Below are 25,623 nucleotides of genomic sequence, written 5' to 3'. Positions count from 1 at the left end.
TTTTAAATTTCTGTGCCTGCATGATATTCGATTACTTACAATGGCATACTGATACCGATAGATACAGATAGTTTGAAACATCAGTGCATCCCTAGTATAAACCTCACATGCTTTATCGTTGTTATATGAAACACATACTTCAAAAGGTTCACACAGCTTTTTCATACAAGGGCATTCACAGTGGGCAGCTCTCAAATGGATAGCAACTTTGATGTTTAATAGTTATAATACATTTTTGTGGCACTTGATGACTCTGTGTAATTGACTCATTTGGACAAAACTATGCAGTGGCCTTATCATACTTATGGTTCTCAATATTAAGCAATTATAATTGTTCACCATTTCGCCGTCTCCCAGAAACCTCCATCAAACTGACCTGAGTACAATTGAAATAACAATAGCCTATCAATCAAACAGCAGCTTTTGTGTAATGGATAAGATGCCACAGAATGTTTATTGAAGTGCTGAAGAGATGTGACAGTGGGTCTAGATTCAGCTTGCAAATACAGTACAATAAATTCAGTTAGGTTACACAGCGATAGGAAGTAAAAAGTCACACAGTGACAAAAAAAGCCACAGCTTCTTTGTAAAGAAGCCAAAACTGTACATGTAAAACATAAACGCATCTGTCAGACTGTACTGTTAAAATAAAAATATTACTCCAAACTTAAAACAGTATGAATTTGAGAAGCAGGTAGCTGACACTGACCACCTTTTTGGTATTTGTTCAAACTTCTTTCAGCAGTCATAATAATTTTGACAGTTCTGTTAAAATGCCTGCATGCTAATATCATCTCAACAGAGCCGTTCTGAGAGAGGCTGACCTTATATAGTCAATATTTTTAACACTGTCATTAAAAGCACATATCAAAAGAGAAAACCAGAATGAAGTCTGATTTGAGATATTTCCTCTGTGGGCCGACGTCTATATTTTGTAATCTTAAAATGGCACCTGTAGGCATGAAAGCTCGACTATGAAACCCCAACAGATTCCTGCGATTCCAGCTCGCTTGACAGAATTCGGTTGGAATTGTCACTGTGTCTTCGATTCTGAAGAAATGATAATCTAAAGGGAAAAAGCACAAAAGTTAATTGTAATTTTTGCTGGTTTGGAAATGAATCGGATGTACAGTTTAATGTTTATTTAGCTGGTTGCGCTTTTTTAAAGGAACACTCCCACATTTCAGGAATTTAGCTTATTCACCATATCCCCCAGAGTTAGATGAGTCCATACATACCTTTCTCATCTCCGTGCGTCCTGTAACTCTGTCTGACGCAGCCACTGCTAGCTTAGCTTAGCACAAAGACTGGAAGTGAATGGCTCCAGCTAACATACTGCTCCCAATAGGTGACAAAATAACACAAACATTTTCTTATTTATGTGTCTTGTTTTGTATAGTCACACGTGTACAAATAACAAGGTCATATGAGACACAGCCATCTTTTAACAGTATACATACTGGGAACTTTATTCTCAGAAGGCGAAGCACTGCTACTTTGGTGGAGTGATTTGCTCGCAGCACCAGAGAAGCCCCCTGGTAAGGAGCAGAGAGTTTGTCCAAGTTTCTACACGGTGTGACTATACAAATCACAACACATAAATATGAAAATGTTCGCATTATTTTGTCACTTATTGGGAGCAGTATGCTAGCTGGAGCCATTCACTTCCAGTCTTTGTGCTAAGCTAAGCTAGCGTGGCTGCGTCAGACAGAGTTACAGCACGCACAGAGATGAGGAAAGTATGTATGGACTTATCTAACTCTGGGGTATACGGTGAATAAGCTAAGTTCCCAAAATGTGGGCGTGTTCCTTTAAGCTTTTTATTTTTAGGTTCAATAATTTCATTAATGGCAATAAAAAATATTATTAGCCAGTTACTGAAATTCCTTTTTTCCACAAATGTCACTTTAGTCATTTCCTTGGTACATGAAAAAGTCTCCAGTCACTCTTCACTGTCCTTCCTGAATTAAAGGGATAGTTCACCCAAAAATGTAAATAATGTCATGAATGACTCACCCTCAGGTCGTTCCAAACTCGTAAGACCTCCGTTCATCTTTGGAAACACAGTTTAAGATGTTTTAGATTTAGTCTGAGAACTTGTTGACCCTTCATTGAAAATCTATGTATGGTATACTGTCCATGTCCAGAAAGGTAATAAAAACATCATTAAAGTAGTCCATGTGACATCAGTGGGTCAGTTAGAATGTGTTGAAGCATCAAAAATTACGACTTTATTCAGCATTGTCTTCTCTTCCGTGTCTGTTGTGAAGCGCATGCGGGAGACTAAAGTCACGTGACTGCAGTGATGTGGATGACGTGTTATCCTCAGACATGTTTGTGAAGTTTTTTTTTCAAACTAACAACATGCGTCTCCTTCAGATTGTAAACGAAGCTTAGGCGTCCAAAGAAAAACCAGCTGGGGCGCACCAGATAACACGTCAGTCACGTCGTATGTCAGCCGCATCACTGCAGTCACGTGATTTTAGTCTCGAGCATGTGCTTCACAACAGACTCAGAATAGAAGACAATGCTAAATAAAGTCGTAATTTGTGATATTTTTGGACCAAAATGTATTTTCGATGCTTCAACACATTCTAACTGACTCACTGATGTCACATGGACTACTTTGATGATGTTTTTATTACCTGTCTGGACATGAACAGTATACAGTACGTAGATTTTCAATGAAGGGTCAACAAGTTCTCAGACTAAATATAAAACATCTTAAACTGTGTTTCTGAAGATGAACGGAGGTCTTCCAAGTTTGGAATGACATGAGGGTGAGTCATTGATGACATTATTTTGGGTGAACTATCCCTTTAAGGTAAAAAGCTCAAATATGGGCGATATCCTAATATATTTGTAAGGTAAAAAAAAGCTTGCACCAAGAAGTATGCTTGCATTCGTTCATTTAATTCTGTGCACTTAGAGGACTGTCAAAATATTATGGAGTTTAATGGATTCTGCCAACAAATTATTCTGCTACGCATTTGATGCCAAAAAGGCATTTAGAGGCTTTTGTATGTGAGCTTTTCATATACTAATGTCAGTGAAATAAAAAAAATAATATCTGTGGGGTATTATTAATTCTAAATTACTGTACTGTACATACTGTTAAATCTAGTCTAATAGACTGAAGTCAATGATTTCCGTCATAATGGATATTAAACAAACTGATGTGCTCAGCTCATTTCTTATCATTAATATTGGTTAAAATGTTGTCAGATGCAACTCAACAAACTTGAAGTAAAAGGTCACCCCCAAGTCTAACAAAATTACATTGTTGTCATCATTAACTCACCCTCATGTTAATCATCTAAATGATGTGGTTGGAAAGAATAATTTAGGTAATTATAATTAGTCACAGATTTCACCTCTATGTCAACAGCGACTGAGAAACAACAATTGGGCATTGTTAAAGTTACTGTTGCTTTTTTGTCTCTCTTAATTGATTAATGGATGTGCATCGTAATCTTGCAATAACTTGATGGGACATAAATATGAAATGTGCATTTCTCTTTTAACATTTGTTAACCTATTTGTTTATAAAGTTTGCTGCTTTTGGAGACATACACTCACCTAAAGGATTATTAGGAACACCTGTTCAATTTCTCATTAATGCAATTATCTAATCAACCAATCACATGGCAGTTGCTTCAGTGCATTTAGGGGTGTGGTCCTGGTCAAGAAAATCTCCTGAACTCCAATCTGAATTTCCGAATGGGAAAAAAAGGTGATTTAAGAAATTTTGAGCATGGCATGGTTGTTGGTGCCAGACGGGCCGGTCTGAGGATTTCACAATCTGCTCAGTTACTGAGATTTTTACGCACAACCATTTCTAGGGTTTACAAAGAAGCGCAAGAAGAGCAACTTTGACTGAAAAAAACACTTGTTACAACCGGGGTATGCAGCAAAGCATTTGTGAAGCCACAGCACGCACAACCTTGAGGCGGATGGGCTATAACAGCAGAAGACCCCACCGGATACCACTCATCTCCACTACAAATAGGAAAGAGAGGTCACAATTTGTACGAGCTCACCAAAATTTGACAGTTAAAGACTGGAAAAATGGTGCCTGTTCTGATAAGTCTAAATTTCCGTTGAGACATTCAGATGGTAGAGTCAGAATTTGGCGTAAACAGAATGAGAACATGGATCCATCATGCCTTGTTACCACTGTGCAGGCTGGTGGTGGTGGTGTAATGGTGTGGGGGATGTTTTCTTGGCACACTTTAGGCCCATTAGTGCCAATTGGGCATCGTTTAAATGTCACAGCTTACCTGAGCATTGTTTCTGACCATGTCCATCCCTTTATGGCCACCATGTACCCATCCTCTGATGGCTACTTCACTGAAAAAAATTATTAATTCAATTTACTCATTTTTTTAAAATACGTGGTTGCAATCAATTTATTTAAGCTACATTTAAACAAAAAAGATCAGTAAAGTAAAATAAAATAAAAAACTTTTGTTTAAATGTAGCTTAAATATATTGATTGCAACCACTTACCTTAAAAAAATTGAGTAAATTGAATGAATAATTTTTTCAGTGTTCCAGCAGGATAATGCACCATGTCACAAAGCTCGAATAATTTCACATTGGTTTCTTGAACATGACAATGAGTTCACTGTACTAAAACGGCCCCCACAGTCACCAGATCTCAACCCAACAGAGCATCTTTGGGATGTGGTGGAACGGGAGCCTCATGCCCTGGATGTGCATCCCACAAATCTCCATCAACTGCAAGATGCTATCCTATCAATATGGGTCAACATTTCTAAAGAATGCTTCCAGCAGCTTGTTGAATCAATGCCACGTAGAATTCAGGCAGTTCTGAAGGTGAAAGGGGGTCCAACACAGTATTAGTATGGTGTTCCTAATAATCCTTTAGGTGAGTGTAATTTAAATTAACGGTTCCGATAAATTTTATTCCGTCAACATTTTTCCTTTACAACTAATGCACAGTGTATTTTAATGTTGCTTAAATCTCAAAAACATCACAACAAAGACTTGCGAAAATAAAAGCCCAAAGAGATTAATCACAGTAAATGATTCTGGAGGTTTACTGTTATATGAATCAAATTTCACTTCAATCTTATCAATTTCAATGTGGCTTGTATTTAATGTTTTAGAGCAAACTCATCATAGAGGAGAAGAATGTGTGGTACAAACTCTAAAACCAACACTTGATCTGATTTTATTATCTCAACAATAAGCAAGTTTTACTGAACCAGTGGTGAAGATCTTCAGGGGATATAACATAAAGCTCATCTAAAGAGCCAGACGCATTTTTGTAACATTAAAATAGAGCATTTATCCTTTTCATAGATAACTAAAAATTATACTCTACAAGGCAATAGATAAATCAGTGTAAGTGAGTATAAGGATCATCTGCTATTAAATAAGTGTTGTATTTCAACACTTGTTGTCTTTGACACTGGAAAATGCGATTAAAATTGCTAACTTTTTTGTCCCAAAAGAAACGAGGAAACCTTTCTGGTTTAACAGGCATGTCTAGAAACCTTTTTCAGGCCGTTCTCATGAACTTCTATAATAAGACTTAAGGCTGATAAAATCAGTATGCCAGTTCACTTGAGCTCCCTCCTTTATGAGCTACATTTTACTCCTAATATCCAATAATACTTCCCATATGCCAAAACAGATCCCCATTCCCAGGCCAGGCATGCTTTGAGTTTTTCTAAAAAAAAGTTGCTTGTCTGTTTTTTATTCTTTTACTGACACTGTTTCTGTTTTCATCCTTTCTGCCTTTAGCTAAAAGCAACAATATCCAGAAATCGTTCAGCATCTCTGTAGAAAGATGAAGGAGAAGATAGCAGAATAAGTGAATCAAAAGTCCAAAGCTTGATATGTTTGCTGAATCTATCATAAAGAAATAAATGTGATTTAAAGGAGGTTTGTTCTCCACAAAAATAACATTCTGTCATGATTTTTGTCATCATCTTGTCATTACAAACCTGTGATGACTTTATTTTGTGAAATACTAGAAGATATGATATTTAATACTGGAAGAAATATTTTAAAAAGATAGTTCACCCAAAAATTTAAATGATGTCATCATTTACTCACTCACATGTTGTTTCAGACCTGTATGAATTCCTATACAAAGAAAGATATTTTGAGGAATGTTTGATCAGAAGCCTTATTGGCTTCCATAGTATGATAAAAGACTACAATGGAAGTCAATGGGGCCTGTGATCAGTTGGATTACAAACATTCCTCAAAATATCTTCCTTTGTGTTCATCAGAACAAAGAAATGTATACAGGTTTGTAACAACATGAGCATGAGTAAATGATGAAAGAAGTTTATTTTTGGGTGAACTATTCCTTTAAAATGTTGTTCTTTTATCTAAACATTGAAAGGGAATGGGGATTGAGGCTGTCAGTCACTAACAGTCTGCCTAACAGTGGCGGCTCGTGCTCATACAAGGGGCACAAATTCAAAATAAGTGTTCAGAGTGTCATGTGTGTTGCTTGTGTTTTCAAAATATGTGTTCTGTGTGTGGAGTGATCCCGTGGGCATCACGTGTATTGTCAAAATAAGTGCCTGCTGCACTAGCGTCAAAACGGTTTATGATAAAAGAGAAGCTCACGTTCACAAAATACACACAAGACAAACCCTTAACAGTAAACTCTGATTACAAGGACTTTGCTGATGTAACATGGCTGCAGCAGGCGTAGTGAATAATAGTGAAAATAGTCCCCTGCTATTGAAAGAAACCAAGGGGACTATTTTTGGGCACTGCGTTATATCACAACGCGTGCTGCAGCCATGTTACAGCAGCAAAGTCCTTGATTATTATGCCAGAATGAGAGTATAGTTCCTAGCCATATCTGCCTAGAAAATCACAACTTTAAATTTTCTGTCAGTCTTAGTACACGATGTAACTACAGAAGAGTCAAGTTTTAAATAGGAGAAAAATATCGAAACTCTTTGGTTATTTATTTAGCGCAATGCTAATGGTCTAATCAGATTCAATGGTTTGTGCTTAGCTATGCTTAAAGTGCTAGCGCCAGTCCTGGAGATCAGCTGAATGGATTCCAAAACGGTAAGAATCAAATGTTTAACTCTAGGGGAGCTGGAAAATGAGCATATTTTCAAAAAAAAGTGGAGTGTTCCTTTAAAGTTAAAAACAACTTGTATTTATGAAGTGGAGTGAAGAGTACAATATGCATCAGAATGGTAGTGAAGCAAAAGTTTACAAAAGAAAAACACTCTGAAAAAGTAAAAATACTTGAATAATGTAGTTGAGTAAAAATACTTCACACTTTTGAACAGAAGAATGACATCTTTGTTTTTTCACACACGATCAATTATTACCAAAGCAGCACAGTATCTAATATCTTTACAACCTTCTGCATCTGAAAGACTTATCTTTAAATTGTATCATTTAATAAATATTTAAGACAAAAAATTGCACCATTGAGCACACAAGTTTAGTTTCACAGCAACCCGCAATGTGCTAACCTAAATATGTCGTAAAGCAAAACCGAGGAGTGTGGGTGGGCATCTAACCAAACAAACCCTCGCAGAGATCATTTTAATATCCTAATCATAACCACATCTAAGTCTGATTACTGAACGACGTCCCAAACATCTGTAAGATATCAAACCTCAAGACAACATGGAATCCTCGCTTAAATCAATCTGTCCACATTCTTCAGTTATCCGTATACCTTTTACATAGGAAACAAAAGCAAAATATTTTCAATACTGTCAGTTAGAATTGCTAACAAGGCCACAGTATGCTTATACGTTGGCGGGTTCCGCAATTCAGCCCTGCCAAATCTCTGTTCCACTTATTTTCTAACAATCATCCCTGACAAATTGGCACTGATTTAACATTGGATCCATATGTTCACACACATCAGTGGTGAAAAACATTTTAGTCCCCTGAATGATCCGCTGTTGGCAGTAAAACATATGTGAACTGTATACTAAACACACTGTGTCCGTCTCCTAAAAATACAGAAGTATAAAAGCATTCAGAGGAAATACTGACTGAAAAGCCATTTTTAAATATTAAAGGGACACTATACTTTTTTTGAAAATATGCTCATTTTCCAGCTCCCCTATAGAGTTAAACATTAGATTTTTACCGTTTTGGAATCCATTTACCTGATCTCCAGGTCTGGCGCTAGCACTTTATGCTAAGCTATGCTAAAAGTGCTAACGCCAGACCCGGAGATCAGTTGAATGGATTCCAAACAGGTAAAAATCAAGTGTTTAACTCTAGGGGAGCTGGAAAATGAGCATATTTTCAAAAAAAATGTAGTGTCCCTTTAACAACTCTGATCCTTGAGTCAAACTTCATCAAGCTCCTTGACCTTTATCTGTAAAAAAAAAGTGTATCTGTGAAAGTGTATCTGCACTGTTATGTGGATATAGATCTATTTAGAGGATAAACCAATGCAGTAGGCTATATGTAATGCTGACTATGTGCCAATAAGAAAAAAAACTAAGAAAATTATTGGCACATACAATGTGGAAAAAGTGACATGAGCAGAAATAAGCACAGTCTGTAAACCCTGTCTAAAAAGGTGAGGAAATTATATAAAAATAGATATGCGCTCACAACACTATTCATTAGTCGGATGACCAACTCATAACTCGTCCTGACATTAACACGGAGGATTTGGTGCTGTTGAGACTAAAACTGCACTGTATTTGACCAAACATGGAAACATCATCTTTAGAGGTGAAATATAGCGGATAACTTTCAAATGTTGACAGTCTTAACTTCATACTTCACCAGAGCGAGAGTAAAGATAAAATGGGTTCATATAACACCCTCGGCCCCAGAATGTCTTGCTTCTTTCAGTTTTTTCCACAGATTTATCAAAAAAAACTGTAAAAAAATCGTTTTTTAATGAAATCCATAAAGAAACTTTAAAATCTGAAGAACTTTTATTTTGTAACCCATTGCACCTGTTGACCTACTCCAAATGTCTCTTGTCCTTAGTCTGTCTGAGATCTTAAAGGGACACTCCACTTTTTTGAAAATATGCTTATTGTCCAGCTCCCCCAGAGTTAAACATTTGATTTTTACCGTTTTGGAAACCATTCAGCTGATCATATGGCGGTACCACTTTTAGCATAGCTTAGCATAATCCATTCAATCTGATTGGACCATTAGCATTGCGCTAAAAAATAACCAAAGATTTTCATAATAATCAAGGACTTTGCTGCGGTACCATGGCTGCAGCAGGTTTAGTGATATTACACACTGCCCAAAAATAGTCCCCTTGGTTACTTTCAATAGCAGGGGACTATTTTCAGGCGCTGCGTAATATCACTATGCCTGCTGCTGCTGCCATGTTACAGCAGCAAAGTCCTTGATTATTACGCCAGAATGAGAGTATAGTTCCTAGCTATATCCGCCTAGAAAATAGCAACTTTTAATTTTCCGTCTGTCTTGTAACTACAGAAGAGTCAAGTTTTAAATAGGAAACATACCAAAACTCTTATTAACGTTATTTTTTTAGCCTGATGCTAATGGTCTAATCAGATTCAATGGATTATGCTAAGCTATGCTAAAAGTGGTAGCGCCAGACCCGGAGATCGGCTGAATGGATTCCAAAACTGTAAAAATCAAATGTTTAACTCTAGTGGAGCTGGAAAATGAGCATATTAATAAAAGTGGATTGTCCCTTTAATGACATTCACTTAGGAATAAAAAACTAAAACTCCACTTATTATGGCTAACATAACAATTTAGCATTCACTTTAAAAACACATTTTCAATGTACAACGTTTAATGTCAGGGTGCATGACCACACTGATTTTTTTCACAACCATAAACCAACCCAATCTCTAACAGGACATTTTATAGCATTTGGCAGCAATAACAACAATACCCATAATCTAAGATGGGGCCATAAAATTTTGTAATACTTTAATCTTTATTTATTTTAGAAGATATCAGCGAGCAAACGCGTTAAAAGTAGAAGTGGTGGTGCTAAAAAGAACAGATGACATTCCTAAATCAAATTCCTTATTACATTAAAGTGCACCTGTTATGCAAAATACACTTTTACAAGGATATAAATGTGCTTTAGCAATGTGTAAACACAACCACCCTCCAATGATAAAAATCTCATTAGACGTGCCATTTAGATTTTCTTATAAATATGACATCACACTAATAAAGCCCCGCTTACAGCCACTGACTGACAGTCCTGCAGTACCATAGTTACCATACCTATACCTTAAGACTGAGATACTTTTCTCTTAGACTATATTCGGAATCAGATCTATTTTGACTGAAAGCAAGCACTGTCTCTTTTGGTAAGGGAGTAAGGAGCAGTATCCCATTTGCATTTAAAGGTACAAACACACAAGTGTTTGCTCCCACTCTATATTACATCTTGAAAAAATGGCCAAAATGGGTTTCCTTTAAAGTGCAACAATAATTTAATAATTTATAACTTTTGCGTCTCATGGATGTGTGCATGTGCAGACCTTGGCTGAACCTATGCTCTGTTTCCACCTTTAAAACAACATATTTCTGACAAAAGCATCCAGATTCAAAATTAAGATTGTGCTCTAGCTGGTCTTGTCTTAGTGAAAGGTTCAAAATGGTGATGCTTTTCAGTCACATCGAACGAAACGTGACTCTGACTACACTGAACGGATTTAGAAAGCTCAACCAGAAAACCCTCCGCATGAGCAAACGTGAACCACATGGCTCTAACGTTAAGCCATCCGACCGCTTCTTGGGTTAGGAGAATGCCACATTCCAGACATGCCCTAGGAACATCCAAGTACAAAATTTGTAGAATAAGAAAAACATGAGAGAAAATCTGCCAAAAGGGTTGTGATTGACACTTGAGGTGGGAGGTTTGAAGTTTTTTGACATCCATTAGATGAGTCTCTATGGAAACAGAAGCAGAGAGAGCTGTGTTTTTGACACTCTTTCTGCATCACCAATCATCAGTCTTGATAATAACACAAAGTGGGAAAAATTCAGCGCTAACATACTTCATACTGTGGATAAAGCTTGAAGCTTTCATACAGAAACCTCAGATCACCTCTCGCTGTGTATTTTCGCATGTTGCACAAGAACTGATTTTGTAGCAACTCTAAATCCTTATGTTTATCCTTTGAAAGCTGATTTAATAAAAAACACACTGGAATAATTAAAGTTTGTTAAAGCAAACGAGCGTACTGGATATTTTGCATTAATTAGGATCTAATATGAATTTCAGGAGGGAAAAATTGTTATGCCCATGAGCCTGTAAATAAAAAAAAGATTTTTAAAACATCCCCTTAAATCATTATTGATGTACACCACTTCAACAAGGATTAACTAGCAGACTAATGAAGCGTTTAACCACACACCAAACTTTCTAAAATGCGGTAATAACCTTATCCAAATAGTTGGACAAAATGTCCTAACAAATCATAGCAACACTGTTGAAAACAAAAATTGGCAAAATAAGTACCCCAGCTGTCACTGGGGCAGTATCCTTTAAAAAGGTCCAATATGTATACAAACCAATATGTAAGGAATAATCAACGTTGAGCCGTTGGATTATTAGAAAAATAATGCACATTTGATGTGATGATACACCTCGGGTGTGCATTATTTGTCAATAATTCAGCGGCCCGGAGTCAATTATTCTGCTTATACTACTGTTACCAGACCTCAAGACATCGATCACATAATATATATTTAAGGTGATTCGTCCAGTTTTGCTACTTTTGTAATTTTTTCCGCGTCTCATCCAACAGCTCTTTTGCTTGTTCCAAAACATCATTTTACTGTCATGTTGTTTTTGTTAGTCCGTTATTGCAGTTAACTATGCGAAGTGATATGTAACTGTAATGCGATCAAAAGAGCTGCCTGGAATTACGTTCGCCGTGCATTTCCCAGAAAATAATTGAACACCTCAGAACGTTCATCAGCCAATCAGATTCAAGCATTCAACGGACCTGTAGTATAAAGGTATGATTCTATATACATTTAAGGTATATAACTCTGTAGGTCCAAAGCTGTACTTTTTGAAAGGGTGCCACTCCAGTGCCAGTTGGGGTAACTATTTAGACAATTTTTTTCTGACAGTGAAGCTATAGTCAAATCAACCCTGCTTTCTGATTTAGTTTTTTTCTGCTCCTATTGATCTCAAAAAATATTTAGCTACAACTTCTAGAAAAGCATAATGACCACATTATAAAACCCCATCTATCCAAGAACTGTCAACCACATTTATAACCATAAAATACTGGAGCAATTTTAAACTGACTGTGGAAGGCAATCTAATACAAAATTCATGTAAAAATTAAATATATTAAATACAAACTCTGTAAACACCAAATGCAATATGAATCCTACATTTATGAAACTTACGGAACATGATTAATCTCCTTTAACTGATCTAAGCCGAGTCCTCACTAACTCTCATGAAAAACATATTATTTCAAGTTCAATTGATTTAAACAGGTAGGTATATGACCAAAAGTGGTCCCATCCGATTGTCAATCTATTCAGTAAATCATTCTGACCCATCTAATCCGATTTGGGGGAAAGACAGCATTCATGCATACAAAACAAGTTCTCATATTTCTTTACTATATTTAGTGATTTATATTATATTTTGTTTCCATAATATTATTTTTTGTTTTTATTTTTTGTTATATTAACACATCCAAATCATTTGTGACCCTGCCTGTGAAAACTCAGCTTAAGTCCTTATTCATGATTTAATGTTTTGTACATAAAATCATCCTAAATATAACAGAGTCGCATGTGTACAATGTAGGCCATTTTATAGGATGCTTCTACTGTATTATCATTTCTATAATTACACTCAGTGCAGGTAAAGAGCCATCTGCTTTGTATTCCGGGACATTTTAAAAACAATTGTGACGGTGTGTTTCTAATGTCGAAATATTTGCTTTTGGGCACACTCTCTGATAGGGCATTTCCACTTTAAACATGTTTAGCATTGCAGCCAACAGAAGGTACTGGTAAAATTCTCTTAAAATGGTCCAAAAATGATCCCTAGCTGTCAGTGGGGTGTGGTGCCCAGTACTGTAGCTCAAAGGTACATATTGGTACCAACTGTATACATCTCTGTTCCTAAATGGTACATTTTTTGCCCTTTTTAAAAGTTCTGCCCCAGTGACAGCTTGGGACCATTTTTCTGACAGTGTAGGAAACAAAAAAGGAGAGAGTGCCTGCAACTAAACATAATGTTTAGTCCACAACCATTTAACAGTAATAAAATCTGTTAAGTGGTTCTAGACAATTACTTTTTTCTTTCCAAAGACAATTATTGTAACAAAGCAAATCATAACGATCCACCCATTAAACACTGTACCGGGGCTTTAAAGGACCACAAGTATTTCCCTAGCAAAAATGACAAACCACTGAGACGTTTATAGTGCTGGCCCTAGTCACAAAAATCAAAAAGGTCAAAACATCAATAAAGTAATTTAATAACTTAAGGTGGAAAACCAACACAGATAATGAAAAAGTGTACGTAAAAGAGGGATTAATAAATAGTGGTGTATTTAAATTGCCTATGTTGTTTTATGCTGATTGTAAAATTTAAAGCTACTATATACGTGCTTTTTGTTTTAATTAAGAGCCGCAATGATGTCATCAACCCTAGTGGCACTTGTGCATAAACAGTCGGCAAGTACCTTTGTAATGGGAGAGTCAGCTGAAAACACTCTGAAAGCAAAAACAATTGAATGTGTGGAAACACTTGCTGCTGAATATTTTACCAGCTCTTGTGGCTAAGGAGCTTTTTGCTCTCGAGAGTTAAAGAGTATGTTGTAGCTGGTTACATCATTTAAAGTGCTTCATAAAAGGCTGTATGGATATAGCATGCTTCTGTATATAAAGATTATTTTTATGATAATATATAGAGTCTAAAACTCAACTGACTCCATCATCATTTCTATAGACTGGGGTCTATAACCTTTCTCAGGCCACGACCTTTATTGTTTAACAGACTAAGCAGAGGCTCCTTGTTCCATTATTTTATAAAACTAAAATTAGCATTTTATGCCTGGTTCATCCTTTAGATCCTTTATAAATATGTGGTAAGTCATGTTTTTGTGTTTTACCTTTTTTCTACATAAAATGTCAAAGATTAAAATTAAAGTAAAAATCTATTATTTTAAACAAAATCCATTACTATAGATGTTCAGAGTCAAATACAGTGTAAAATATTTGTAAGTAAATTCAGATTTACTTTGCAAGTCATGTGCTATTGATGAGTTGCTATTGTATAAAACAAGTTAAAATTGCGTAACTTAATTTCATAAATTTGATTAGTGTGGTCAGTTGGTTCAACTTGAAAGTACGTTACCTGCCCTGTAAAAAAAATGCAGCATTTTTGTCAAATCAACAGATATTTTTATGTTACTTTAACTTAACATATTAAGTTAAACAACTTCCAACTTTTATAATTGTTAAATCAACTTATGTCAACTTATCACAGGTCAAAACATAAAATAGTAGGTTGAATTGACCAAGTTGTTTTAACTTTATGCTGCATTTTTTTTAGAGCGTGGTTGTCTTGAAATTTTGAGTTAAATTAACTTGAAAAAAAAGTTGACAATCTTTTAAGGTCAACTAATATTTTTACGTTGAAATGAACTCAAAAGTTTAAGGCAACCAGGTAATTTATTTTGTTAAATTGAACCAACAAATCTTTTTTACAGTGTATAGAATGTAATACATTAATGTGGGAGGGAGAACTTAGTTAAAGGAACATTCCACTTTTTTTAAATATGCTCCAGCTCCCCTAGAGTAACACATTTGATTTTTACAATTTTGGAATCCATTCAGGCGATATCCAGGTCTGGCTGTACCACTTTTAGCATAGCTTAGCATAATCCATTAAATCTGATTAGACCATTAGCATTGCACTCAAAATAACCAAAGAGTTTCGATATTTTTCCTATTTAAAACTTTTTAAGACTCTTTTGCACTTTTATACGTGTACTAAGACCGACGAAAGATTAAAAGTTGCGATTTTCTAGGCCGATATGGTTAGGAACTATACTCTTATTCTGGGGTAATAATCAAGGACTTTGCTGCTGTGACATGGCTGCAGCAGGCGCAATAATATTACGCAGCGCCTGAAAATAGTCCCCTTGGTTACTTTCACACTTTCAATAGCAGGGGAATATTTTCAGGCACTGCGTGATATCATTGCATGATGTAACTAAGAGTCAAGTTTTAAATAGGAAAAATATCAAAAATTCTTTGGTTATTTTTTAGCGTGATGCTAATGGTCTAATCAGATTCAATGGATTATGCTAAGCTATGCTAAAAGTGGTACCGCCAGACGCAGAGATCGGCTGAATGGATTCCAGAATGGTAAAAATCAAATGAGCCTATTTTCAACAAAAAGTGGAGTGTCCCTTTAACCTTTGGTTGACGTTATTATAATACCGCATTGTTGTTTAATGCTAATATTTTAATTTATGTAAAGCTGGATAACTGAAAGGGTTGGTTTCCCGGACAGGGTTTAGATTATTCCAGGACTAGGTCTTTTAGTACAAAATAAGTACATATAGGTACTTTTTACAAATAAACCTTACAAAAAAAACAATACTGGTGTGCATCTTAAGACAAAACAATGGCAAGATATATTAGTGCAAGATGTTTTTAAATTAAGGCAGCTCAAACATACATTTTAGTCTGACTAGGATAAGCCCTGTCTGGGAAACTGCCCCAAATCTTTTAAAACCTTTAAAAACTAAAATTTACTTTTTTTACCTTTTATTGCCTCTAGTCAACAACAGAACTAAACGTAAAAACTCCTTAATCATCTAGTGTGTCCAATCTGAAATCTTTGAAGACACTTTAACAACATTCTTACATGCACTTCTCTTATTCAAAAAGTTATCTTTCATCTCTCCCCTCACAGAATTCATTTCTGAAAGCTCAGTGTATTCAGAAGAGACTAACTGTACCTGAGAGTAATGGAGGCACCGTTGGCAGACTCTATTGATGGTCTATTTGGCCCAAAGCCACCCTGCCGGGTATAGTGCTCAGCTCCACAGCACAGTATCATAAGAAAGGCTCTTCGAAAAGCCCGGTTCAGAAACGCATAAAGGAATGGGTTCAAGCCTGAGTTGATGTAACCCAGCCAAAGCCAAGCCGTCCAAATCTGCGGGGGCACGCTGTAATGGATGAAGGGATCCACCACATTGGTGACAAAAAATGGCGCCCAGCACAGACAGAAACAGCCCATGATTACGGCCAGCGTCTTGGCTGCCTTAGTTTCATTCTTCATGCGTCTGGACCCGTGTTGATCGTGGTTAGGGTAGGATGAGGGAGCCGAGCCGGCCCGGTGCAGCGAGCCGATTCGCCGAGCGTGCCTCATAGCAGTGATGTAGATCTGCTGATAGGCGAGGACCATGAGCACCAGAGGTACGTAGAAAGCCACGGCTGAACACACCAGGGCGTAGGGTCGGTTCACAATGAACACACAAGATGTTTTGTTATGGAAATGAGTTTTTTCTTTGATCTGGAGGAATTGAACATAGAAAAAATTGTTAAAATAGTGTATGGACGGGCAGCAGCGCAAGTTGTCACACATCTCAATAACTTTAAGCCAAAAGGCCAATTACAAAAATGTGTGTTTTTCTTTCTGATCTGTTGGTTTCAAGCACCTATATTTAAAACACAGCTAATAAGAATATTTTTTGTGACTCATTTAGACAAAACTCAAAAAAGCAACAGTAAAAAGCAACAGAGTTTACACAATTAAACCATACTGGCACACATACTCACCTAAAGGAATATTAGGAACACCATACTAATATTGTGTTTGACCCTCTTTCGCCTTCAGAACTGCCTTAATTGTACATGGCACTGATTCAACAAGCCATTTTAGTACAGTGAACTCATTGTCATGTTCAAGAAACCAGTTTGAAATGATTCAAACTTTGTGACATGGTGCATTATCCTCCAGGAAGAGGCCATCAGAGGATGGGTACATAGTGGTCATAAAGGGATGGACATGGTCAGAAACAATGCTCAGGTAGGCCGTGGCATTTAAATGATGCCCAGTTGGCACAAAGGGGCCTAAAGTGTGCCAAGAAAACATCCCCCACACCATTACACAACCACCACCATCTACCATTTGAATGTCTTAACAGAAATCAAGACTCATCAGACCAGGCAACATTTTTCCAGTCTTCAACTGTCCAATTTTGGTGAGCTCGTGCAAATTGTGTCTCTTTTTCCTATTTGTAGTGGAGATGAGTGGTACCCGGTGGGGTCTTCTGCTGTTATAGCCCATCCGCCTCAAGGTTGTGCGTGTTGTGGCTTCACATATGCTTTGCTGCATACCTCGGTGGTTATTTCAGTCAAAGTTGCTCTTCTATCAGCTTGAATCAGTCGGCCCATTCTCCTCTGACCTCTAGCATCAACAAGCCATTTTCGCCCACAGGACTGCCGCATACTGGATGTTTTTTCCTTTTCACTCCATTCTTTGTAAACCCTAGAAATGGTTGTGCGTGAAAATCCCAGTAACTGAGCAGATTGTGAAATACTCAGACCGGCCCGTCTGGCACCAACAAACATGCCACACTCAAAATTGCTTAAATCACCTTTCTTTCCCATTCTGACATTCAGTTTGGAGTTCAGGAGATTGTCTTGACCAGGACCACACCCCTAAATGCATTGAAGAAACTGCCATGTGATTGGTTGATTAGATAATTGCATTAATGAGAAATTGAACAAGTGTTCCTAATAATCCTTTAGGTGAGTGTATAATGGAGGTAGAAGACCTTTTTAGGAACAAAGGTGTGCACATTTGGTTTTCATATTTTGATCTGGGCAAGTTGTCAAATGAATTTAAATGTTATATTTATGGCAATATGTTAAATGTATAAGATAAAAATGTCACTTCAGTCAAAATTGTGGCAACTAGCCCCAGTCTCCACTGTTAACATTCAGAAGCCATTTATTTGGGTAATACGTCCAATAACCAAAATTTCTCACTTACAATGTGTTCAATTCCTATGGTATGCCAGTTTTGCATGATGGGAAGGAAAGAGATGAAAAAGGGGGTGACCCAGCATCCAACCAGCATCAGTGAGACTCTCACAGGTGTCATCTTGTTATTGTAGACCAAAGGCTGGCAGCAAATGGCATAGTACCTGCCAAAGACAGTGTGTTCAGATAAAACTATGATATGCGAGTATCTCCAGTGTCTTGCATAACCATCGCATCCTTACATACTTTAATATTCCCTGCTGTTAACGTCTGTCGAAATACCAAAGATATGAATAACATACTGTGATATAGTGCTCATTAGAGACTGCAGAGAAAAACACATTGTGAGTCGTGGGAATTGTACAGATAGGAAAGGAACGTGGTGACAAAACAGGATAGATTTGAAACAGATTTGCTGCCAGAGAGAGAGGTTTTGAGAGACACAGCGAGATTAAGAATGAATCATGTTACTGCCATATGGCCCAGGTGCGATGCATAAATCACAGCTGCTATGTTTCGCGCTCAAGGGAGCTCCGCTCTTCCTAATGGGTGAGCAAGAAAGACTTTGCATACAAAACACAGCAAATTACATAGCAGTAACGTTGACAATGTTAAGAAAAGCCTCTGTAAGCGAAAAATGTAAATTCTACAATTTCAGAAAATCCTGACACAACAGATGTGTGTACATTTTATGATGTAAAATTTTAATGATTACCGTAATGATTTCCAAAACCAACATGGTTAGTTTAAAAACCTCTTTATTCAGTATTGCCATTGCAACCGAAGGAGTTCTTACAGCAATTAATTATTTTTAAGTTAATTAAGGCATCTTTCAAGGGATGGACATTTCCGGTTTTTAAACTCAAAAGCACATGTTTCTGTCACAAAACCTGTTTCTGTTTGACAGCTTTCTGACCACACTTACCTGTCTAATGCAATGCAGCACAGGTGCAGGAGGGATGCAGTGGTTAGCAGGACATCCAGTGAGGTACGGACCAGGCAGAACGTCTCTCCATATCTCCACTGACCTGTGATCAGCTCTATGACTGCCAGGGGCATAACAATAAGAGCAACCAAAAGGTCTGCAAATGCCAGTGATACGATGAAGAAGTTGGTCTTCTTCTGCCTATATTAATGATGAAAATCACAATTCAAATAAAAATTTTACTGCATGGAATACTCTTACATTTTCTATGATTATTTTTTGTACACAAATACTTTGATACTTTATAAAACGGTTAGTTCAGTCCTTGATTCTGATTGGTCAATAGCTGTGTTTTGATACGTTTGATATTTGTATTGTGTCGTAAGTAACCGTTTTATGAAATCTATAAGGTACTTGATGCTAGTGCTGTATTGTGAATCAGTTACGAATGAAGGGTTGCTTTGCGTCGTGCCTAATGCTGGATTCACACCAAACCTGGTAGAGGTGGCAAAAACGCACTTTTCACGCGTAGTTGGATACTTGAACATTTTGAGTTTACTCGCTTCATTCGCGCGTGAAAGCTGCGCATGAAATTCTAGTCTTTGAGACATTTATGCTACGTCCACAGCAAAGGAGGGGCATTGCGTTACTCGCTCTAGCTTACTCGCGAGATTTAACTTTGTGTCATGCGAATTTTTCGCTTGAGTTGAATATGTTGCGAATACGCGTTTAATGCTACGTAAACACCAAACATGGGTCATCGCATTACTCGCTCTAGATTTCGCGGGATTTAACTTCGTGTCATGCGAATTTTCCGCTCAAGTTGAATATTTTCAACTTGGGCAAAGACACGTTTGATGCGAATAGCGCGTGTTTTTGCATGTTTTTGCATTGACTTAGTATGTAATCTACTCACGCAAAACGTTGAACTCGCTTCTGGTGTAAACCCACAATAAGGCAAATAGCGCGTGTTTTCGCGGCAAACACGCTGCCCATATCGCGTCATTCTCATCGCCCCACGCGAGGACGCGTCTTTGCATTGACTTTATATGTAATCTACTCGCACAAAACTTTGAACTCTCTTCTGGTGTGGACCCACAGTTATGCTACATACACACCAAACACAGGGCATCCCATTCCTCGCTCTAGATTACTCGAGGGATTTAACTTTATGTCGTGAGAATTTTTCGCTCAAATTGAATATTTTCAACTTAAGCGAAGACGCGTTTGAGGCGAATAACGCGTGTTTTCGCGGCAAACGCTCCGCCCATATCGCGTCATTCGCATCACCCCACGCGAGGACGCATCTGATCGCGTCTTTGCATTGACTTTGTATGTAATCTACTCGCGCAAATCGTTGAACACGCGTCTGGTGTAAACCCACAGTTACGAGGAAATTAGCGTCAATTGAGGGGCTTCTGCGACTCCGCTCACTTCCTGTAATCACGTCACTACTAGAGCAAACTCCTGATTGGTTAACACGGTGCGATTTTTCACCAAAATTCTGATTTTTTAACTAGCGCATTTCCCACGGCAAGGCTCAATTCATGTCATTCACTCGTCAATTGGCGTCATTTGCGTGAACTAGACGCACGAATGAGATGGATTTACATCTACCACGCCGTGCTAAATGCCTCATTTGCGCCGCGAGACTTTACATTGACTTAACCTTGAAATCATTTTCACCAGAGGCTATATTTGCGTTTTGTGTTAAAGCAGCATAATGCTATGTACACACCAAAAGCGTTACTCGCTCTAGATTACTCTAGATTGGTATGTAATCTACTCGCGCAAATCGTTGAACTCGCGTCTGGTGTGAACCCACAGTAACAACACCCTTCAGCCGTGAATTGTTAAAAAACACAGCACAGCCTCTCTTACCTTATTGCTTACTTATCATACTTAGTTTTCTCAAACTTTTCTATTCCAACACATGCAATGAGTTGAAGGTAAATAAATTGGATTTTCATTATGGGGGAACTATACCTTTAAATCTATTTAAAATCCATTACCTTAGCTTTCTGTCTTTACAGATTGCCACCATCACAAGCAAATTACCAAGAGCGGTCATTACAATGATGATCACCAGGAAGATAGATAGCGTGATTCTCTCCAGAGGGTTGAAAATGTGTTTAGACGCAACTTCATCCACTAAACTGCAGACAAAAAAACACCAAACACATACATGCATAATATCCAGTAAATTGCTGCATGTTATAAATATCCATGTAAAATCTGTGTTATTATATTTTTATTCCACTACAAAGTAAAATGGATATGTGAGGTGCTTCATGAGGTTTTTACATGTCTGGTGAGTCTGATGCTGTGGCCATCACTGGTCATTTGACTGGACGTGATTAGATGATTTTTATCCACATTAAAATCCACACTGCAGTCCAATCCTATTGGGGAAATACAGCAACTCAAAGTCAATTATATTCTTTCAGCAGGGTTTTTAAACTGAGACAAACTGACCAAAAATGTTATTTTCCCTAAAAATATCTTGTCCTTGCTCTGTTTGGCACGCATACAGAGAAGTGTCATGGTTCAATTCATGAACATCCCATTGTTTCAAACAATAAAGCTGCATTCGCCTATATATTATAACTGTGTGGTTAAGAACAACTAGTTCATTTATCAAAATGTTTCAGTACGAGTAAAAACGAATGTCAAAATTTTCATGTTTTAATCCAACTGGATTTTTATTCCCTGGTACCGGAATTTTGCATTATTTTATCCTCAAAACACAGCAAATAATATAGTTAAGTTGAAGTGAGGAAAACCACAACACAAAGTACATGCACTTTATCATAACACTGTTAAAACCCAGCTCTCAATGGCCAGTTCACAACCTGTCCCTGTGGCGCTTAACTCCCATAACTCACGCAGAAGTGTAGAGAGCATTCACAGGGTAAACAGTGTTAGCAGGTGATGTGTTTGACCAGCTGGGTGGTTCAAGTGTGTATTCAGAGGTATAGTATGGAAATTTCTTTCCAGCCTTTATTGCTTTTGTTTGTGTTTCAAATAGCCACATGATTTGAACAGCCCTGTATCAGATACAATGAATATACACTGATAGGACAGGTGATATTCACAATATTCTCAATGCATTTTTGCGTAGTTTTTAAAGGGGTGGCTGATAAAAAGTGTAACTTGAACATGCTCTAAAGCTGATGCTATGTTAGGCGGCACTCTTATTAATCTTGTCTTGTCAGACTAGACCTGGCTAGTTAAGTTTGAAAAATACAAAGTTGAAAAATGACAAATTTGAGATTACTTCAAACAGTCCATTCATTTCTAAATTAATAAATGCAATTATTACGTAGAAATCACACACATAAAAACAATGTTATATTAAAACCTGGCGGCTTAACAAATAAAATAAAAAATAAAATCTCATTCGCATTGGACACAATGTATCTAATATACAGTATTACAAAGCAGGGAGACTTCACAGCAAATTAATTCAAATGCCGATTTAATACATGTTAACAGTAAAGCTCTGCTAAACAAACATCTGGACATGTTTGTCAAATCACTTTATGACATTTAGTCTGTCAAGTAAAAGGATAAAAAAGAGACGTACTTTTCAGTTTGAAGAAACCATACACCAAATATTTAAGTCCATGACATACTTTACTTTTATTGCCTTTTTTCTCTGTATTTATACTTTATTTACTTTGTACTGTAATTCAGTGGAGGTTAAGGTGAGGTGAGCAATATATTGTTTGTTTGAGGGCTGCTGGATTTATTACATTGCTACTGTATTAATTAAATTTATACTGTATTTTTAACAACTTTTGTATTTTAGGGTGCCTGTTAAGACCTGGCTAGGGACAACAGATGGAACTTGCACTTGAAGGTAACTCTGGCTTGTTTACAGCAAGTAACTTGTTTGTTGATCAATGAGCATTGTCCCAATAAAAATAAATAAAAAAGAAAGAGTAATTCCGGGTTTCATTAACCTCTTCAACCCTGAGGACCCTGTCCCGGGTCCAAAATTTCGTATTTTGACTTAATATAAAAGATTCTTTTAATCTTTAATGCTCCGTCATGGACCCCAGTAACACATATGAGATACTGTTTGAAAGCTTAGAGTCTCTACTTTCTGCAGATATGCATCACTTTGACATATATTTTACTGTAAGAAAGTTATTTACACTTAATTTACACTATCACCCCCCCAATATTTTTTGATATCATATAATATTCACATATTTCATATTTTTCAAAAATGACAAATATGGGCAAGTCTTATATCAAATGAAAGCTCTCACTCTCAGGAATAAGGCTACAGAATTATTTTTGTTCTAATATCAACACATATCCAACAATCATTGCATGAATAATAAGGTAAAAAATGGTCTTTTGTAAACATATGTGAAACTTGAGTGTGAACTGCCTCAGATAGCACATATAGCCACAAATGATACACCATCTTTTATTTTAGGTCCTACTCTAAACAATGAGTCCATTCACAGCATTTTCTTTGGTTGTTTGCATAATTAATCCCTAGCTTTTTATTATATGTGCAAAACAAAAAATTAATATTTTTATGAAAAATGTATTTCCGCACCCTTCAGTAAAATAAGAATATCTTTTGAATGCGACATGATAAAGAGTTCATTCTTTTTTTGGGTGTTTACTGTCTGCTGCTGCTAACAACCAGAACTGTCTGCAGTCTGCTAGAGCACACAGAACCAGAGTTATACACTATCAAAGACAGTGTTTACAACATAAAAAATAAAATTTGGTGTTTCATCATATGAAAAACAACATAAATAACAATATTTGTCACAAACAGCAGCTTTTTATGTAACTTCAAAGGGTTTTCTGCAAAATGATATAAAGAAATTGCATTTATTCCACTGTATGTGGTTATGGGGACACTTCAAATGTTCTTAGGCAGAAATTGTATACAAAAAGGGTATTATTCCTCCCTTCAGTTGGAGTAAAATAACTTTTGCATAGATTATGATAGAGAAAAAATTCCTTTTTCCTCTGTAAGCTGGCAATTGCTGGAATCAAACAAAACTGTCTGCAGGGACCTGAGATACCCAGGGCCAGAGTTATATACTTTCAAATAAAAACTTTAGAAAAAAACATCAAAAAGCGCTTATTTATTTTTGTGTTTATTAGAGGACTGATATCACATACAACCATGTTGAGCACTTTTAACAGTGTTTTATGTAATTTCAAAGGGTTACCTGTAAAATGATACCAAACTTTTGTATGTAAACCTCTGCATGTGGGTATGGGATGCTTTTGAAATTGGGTAGGCCAAATCCAGGCGAAAATCCCCAAAATAGCTTCAGGGTGTAAGAAGTTAAATGATCTAATGGCAAAAATTGTCTGATTTCATCAAATAATTCGAACTACAATTACTGTCAGGTAAATTTACTTTTAGTACAACCCAATTATAAGTTGACCAATATATAATAAACCAAGCAAAACAGATTTTTTAGCTTGATATGACTGACATAATGAAGAATAATAAGTTGCACTGGAAAATCGTCCAATAACCAATGTTGACACCTTCCCACACAACTCCTGTTTTTAATGACATGCCAATAGACAAACTGAGTGACTTTAGAATTTAAAGGAATAAATCACAATCTGTGATGACAAGACAACATAAGCCACAAGCCTCACAAACAAATAATGACAGTGACATTATAAATCTATCAAAAATACAAACACAAAACCCTCAGTACACAAATGTGGTGGTCTGAAAACACATGTTGATCAAAAAATGTATAACTTGTCAGAGATCTGATGCAAGAGACAGACAGACAGATGCATATTTAATGGGATATTGGTATACTGCATGACTTAAAAACATCAAGCATGCCATATATTAATAATATTTACATGGAAGACTTCCTTACATGACATTAATAACAAAAGGATGACATTTCAATGATCATATAAAAACACTTTACAGTGCTTACCATAACTTGTTGCATATTTGACATTTCAAGGCATTTTAATTGCACTGCATTAATATGGTAACTTTACTCACCCAGGGCTCCGTGTTTCTGGTGTTTTTGTATATCCACACTTGTTTCTATAAACTGTCATATTCCATCACAGTCTTTGGGATACTGAAGTGCTCTCATCTGTCCTGTATCACACTCAAACAACCGCACCAGGCATCAGTTCATTTATGTGCAGCAGTGTAACTACCCTCTCTATGCCTTTTCATCTAAAGCCCAACAGAACAACAGCGCCTCTCACGGCTTGATCACGCATTACCGAACGCTTATTGAGTTCCGTATATTGATAAATTGATAAATTTGACAAACTAGGTTTGCAATATACCACCATTACATAAACTACCAGTGTGCATACGGTGGTACATTTACAATAAAGCATTTAGCAGACGCTTAAATCCATAAAGTGATTAGATATTAGAATGAGCACCAAATTCGTGGACTACCTGCTATTTACCCTGAAGTTATTTAAATTAACGCATGTCATGCTCAAAGACAGCAATTTTTGAATAGTTTAACGCTTACTAGCTTGTAGGACAATTTATTAATATTATCTTTATGGATACCGTTTTGAAACATGTTAATTCTTCTTTAAAGTTCAACGTGTTCGAACTACGCAGAGCGATCGGCGTATGACATCAGAGGCCCGCGAGAGCTGTGAAAAGAAGCATTTTCAAAAAATTCCGAATGTTATATAGCGATATATATTTTGTGGAG

The 25,623-nt window shown here is 36.7% G+C and overlaps 1 protein-coding gene across 1 annotated transcript; it reads right to left on the bottom strand.

Annotated features, from left to right (window-relative positions):
- Positions 1–35: 35 nt before the first annotated feature.
- LOC135776225 (5-hydroxytryptamine receptor 4) lies at positions 36–25,120 on the bottom strand. Its single transcript, XM_065286778.1, has 7 exons — positions 24,936–25,120; positions 21,218–21,315; positions 20,926–21,069; positions 18,914–19,114; positions 17,999–18,152; positions 15,957–16,513; positions 36–1,066 (listed from the first exon to the last, which is right to left on the bottom strand). The coding sequence occupies exons 2-7, from the start codon at positions 21,244–21,246 to the stop codon at positions 973–975; spliced, it is 1,179 nt and encodes a 392-aa protein (XP_065142850.1). The 5' UTR covers positions 21,247–21,315; positions 24,936–25,120; the 3' UTR covers positions 36–972.
- Positions 25,121–25,623: the final 503 nt, after the last annotated feature.

Source organism: Paramisgurnus dabryanus, chromosome 18 (genome assembly GCF_030506205.2).
Source record: "Paramisgurnus dabryanus chromosome 18, PD_genome_1.1, whole genome shotgun sequence".
NCBI lineage: Eukaryota > Metazoa > Chordata > Actinopteri > Cypriniformes > Cobitidae > Paramisgurnus > Paramisgurnus dabryanus.
The sequence above is the reverse complement of the archived record's forward strand: the minus strand, read 5'-3'. Positions and strand labels throughout refer to the sequence as shown.

Coding starts and splice junctions, on each gene's coding strand:
- LOC135776225 (XM_065286778.1), bottom strand. CDS start 21,246: ATGGCCACAGCATCAGACTCACCAGACAT. Junction 18,153..18,913: donor TGCTGCATTGCATTAGACAG/GTAAGTGTGGTC, acceptor TGTCTTTGGCAG/GTACTATGCCATTTGCTGCC. Junction 1,067..15,956: donor GGTGCCTCCATTACTCTCAG/GTACAGTTAGTC, acceptor TTTTCCCTTTAG/ATTATCATTTCTTCAGAATC.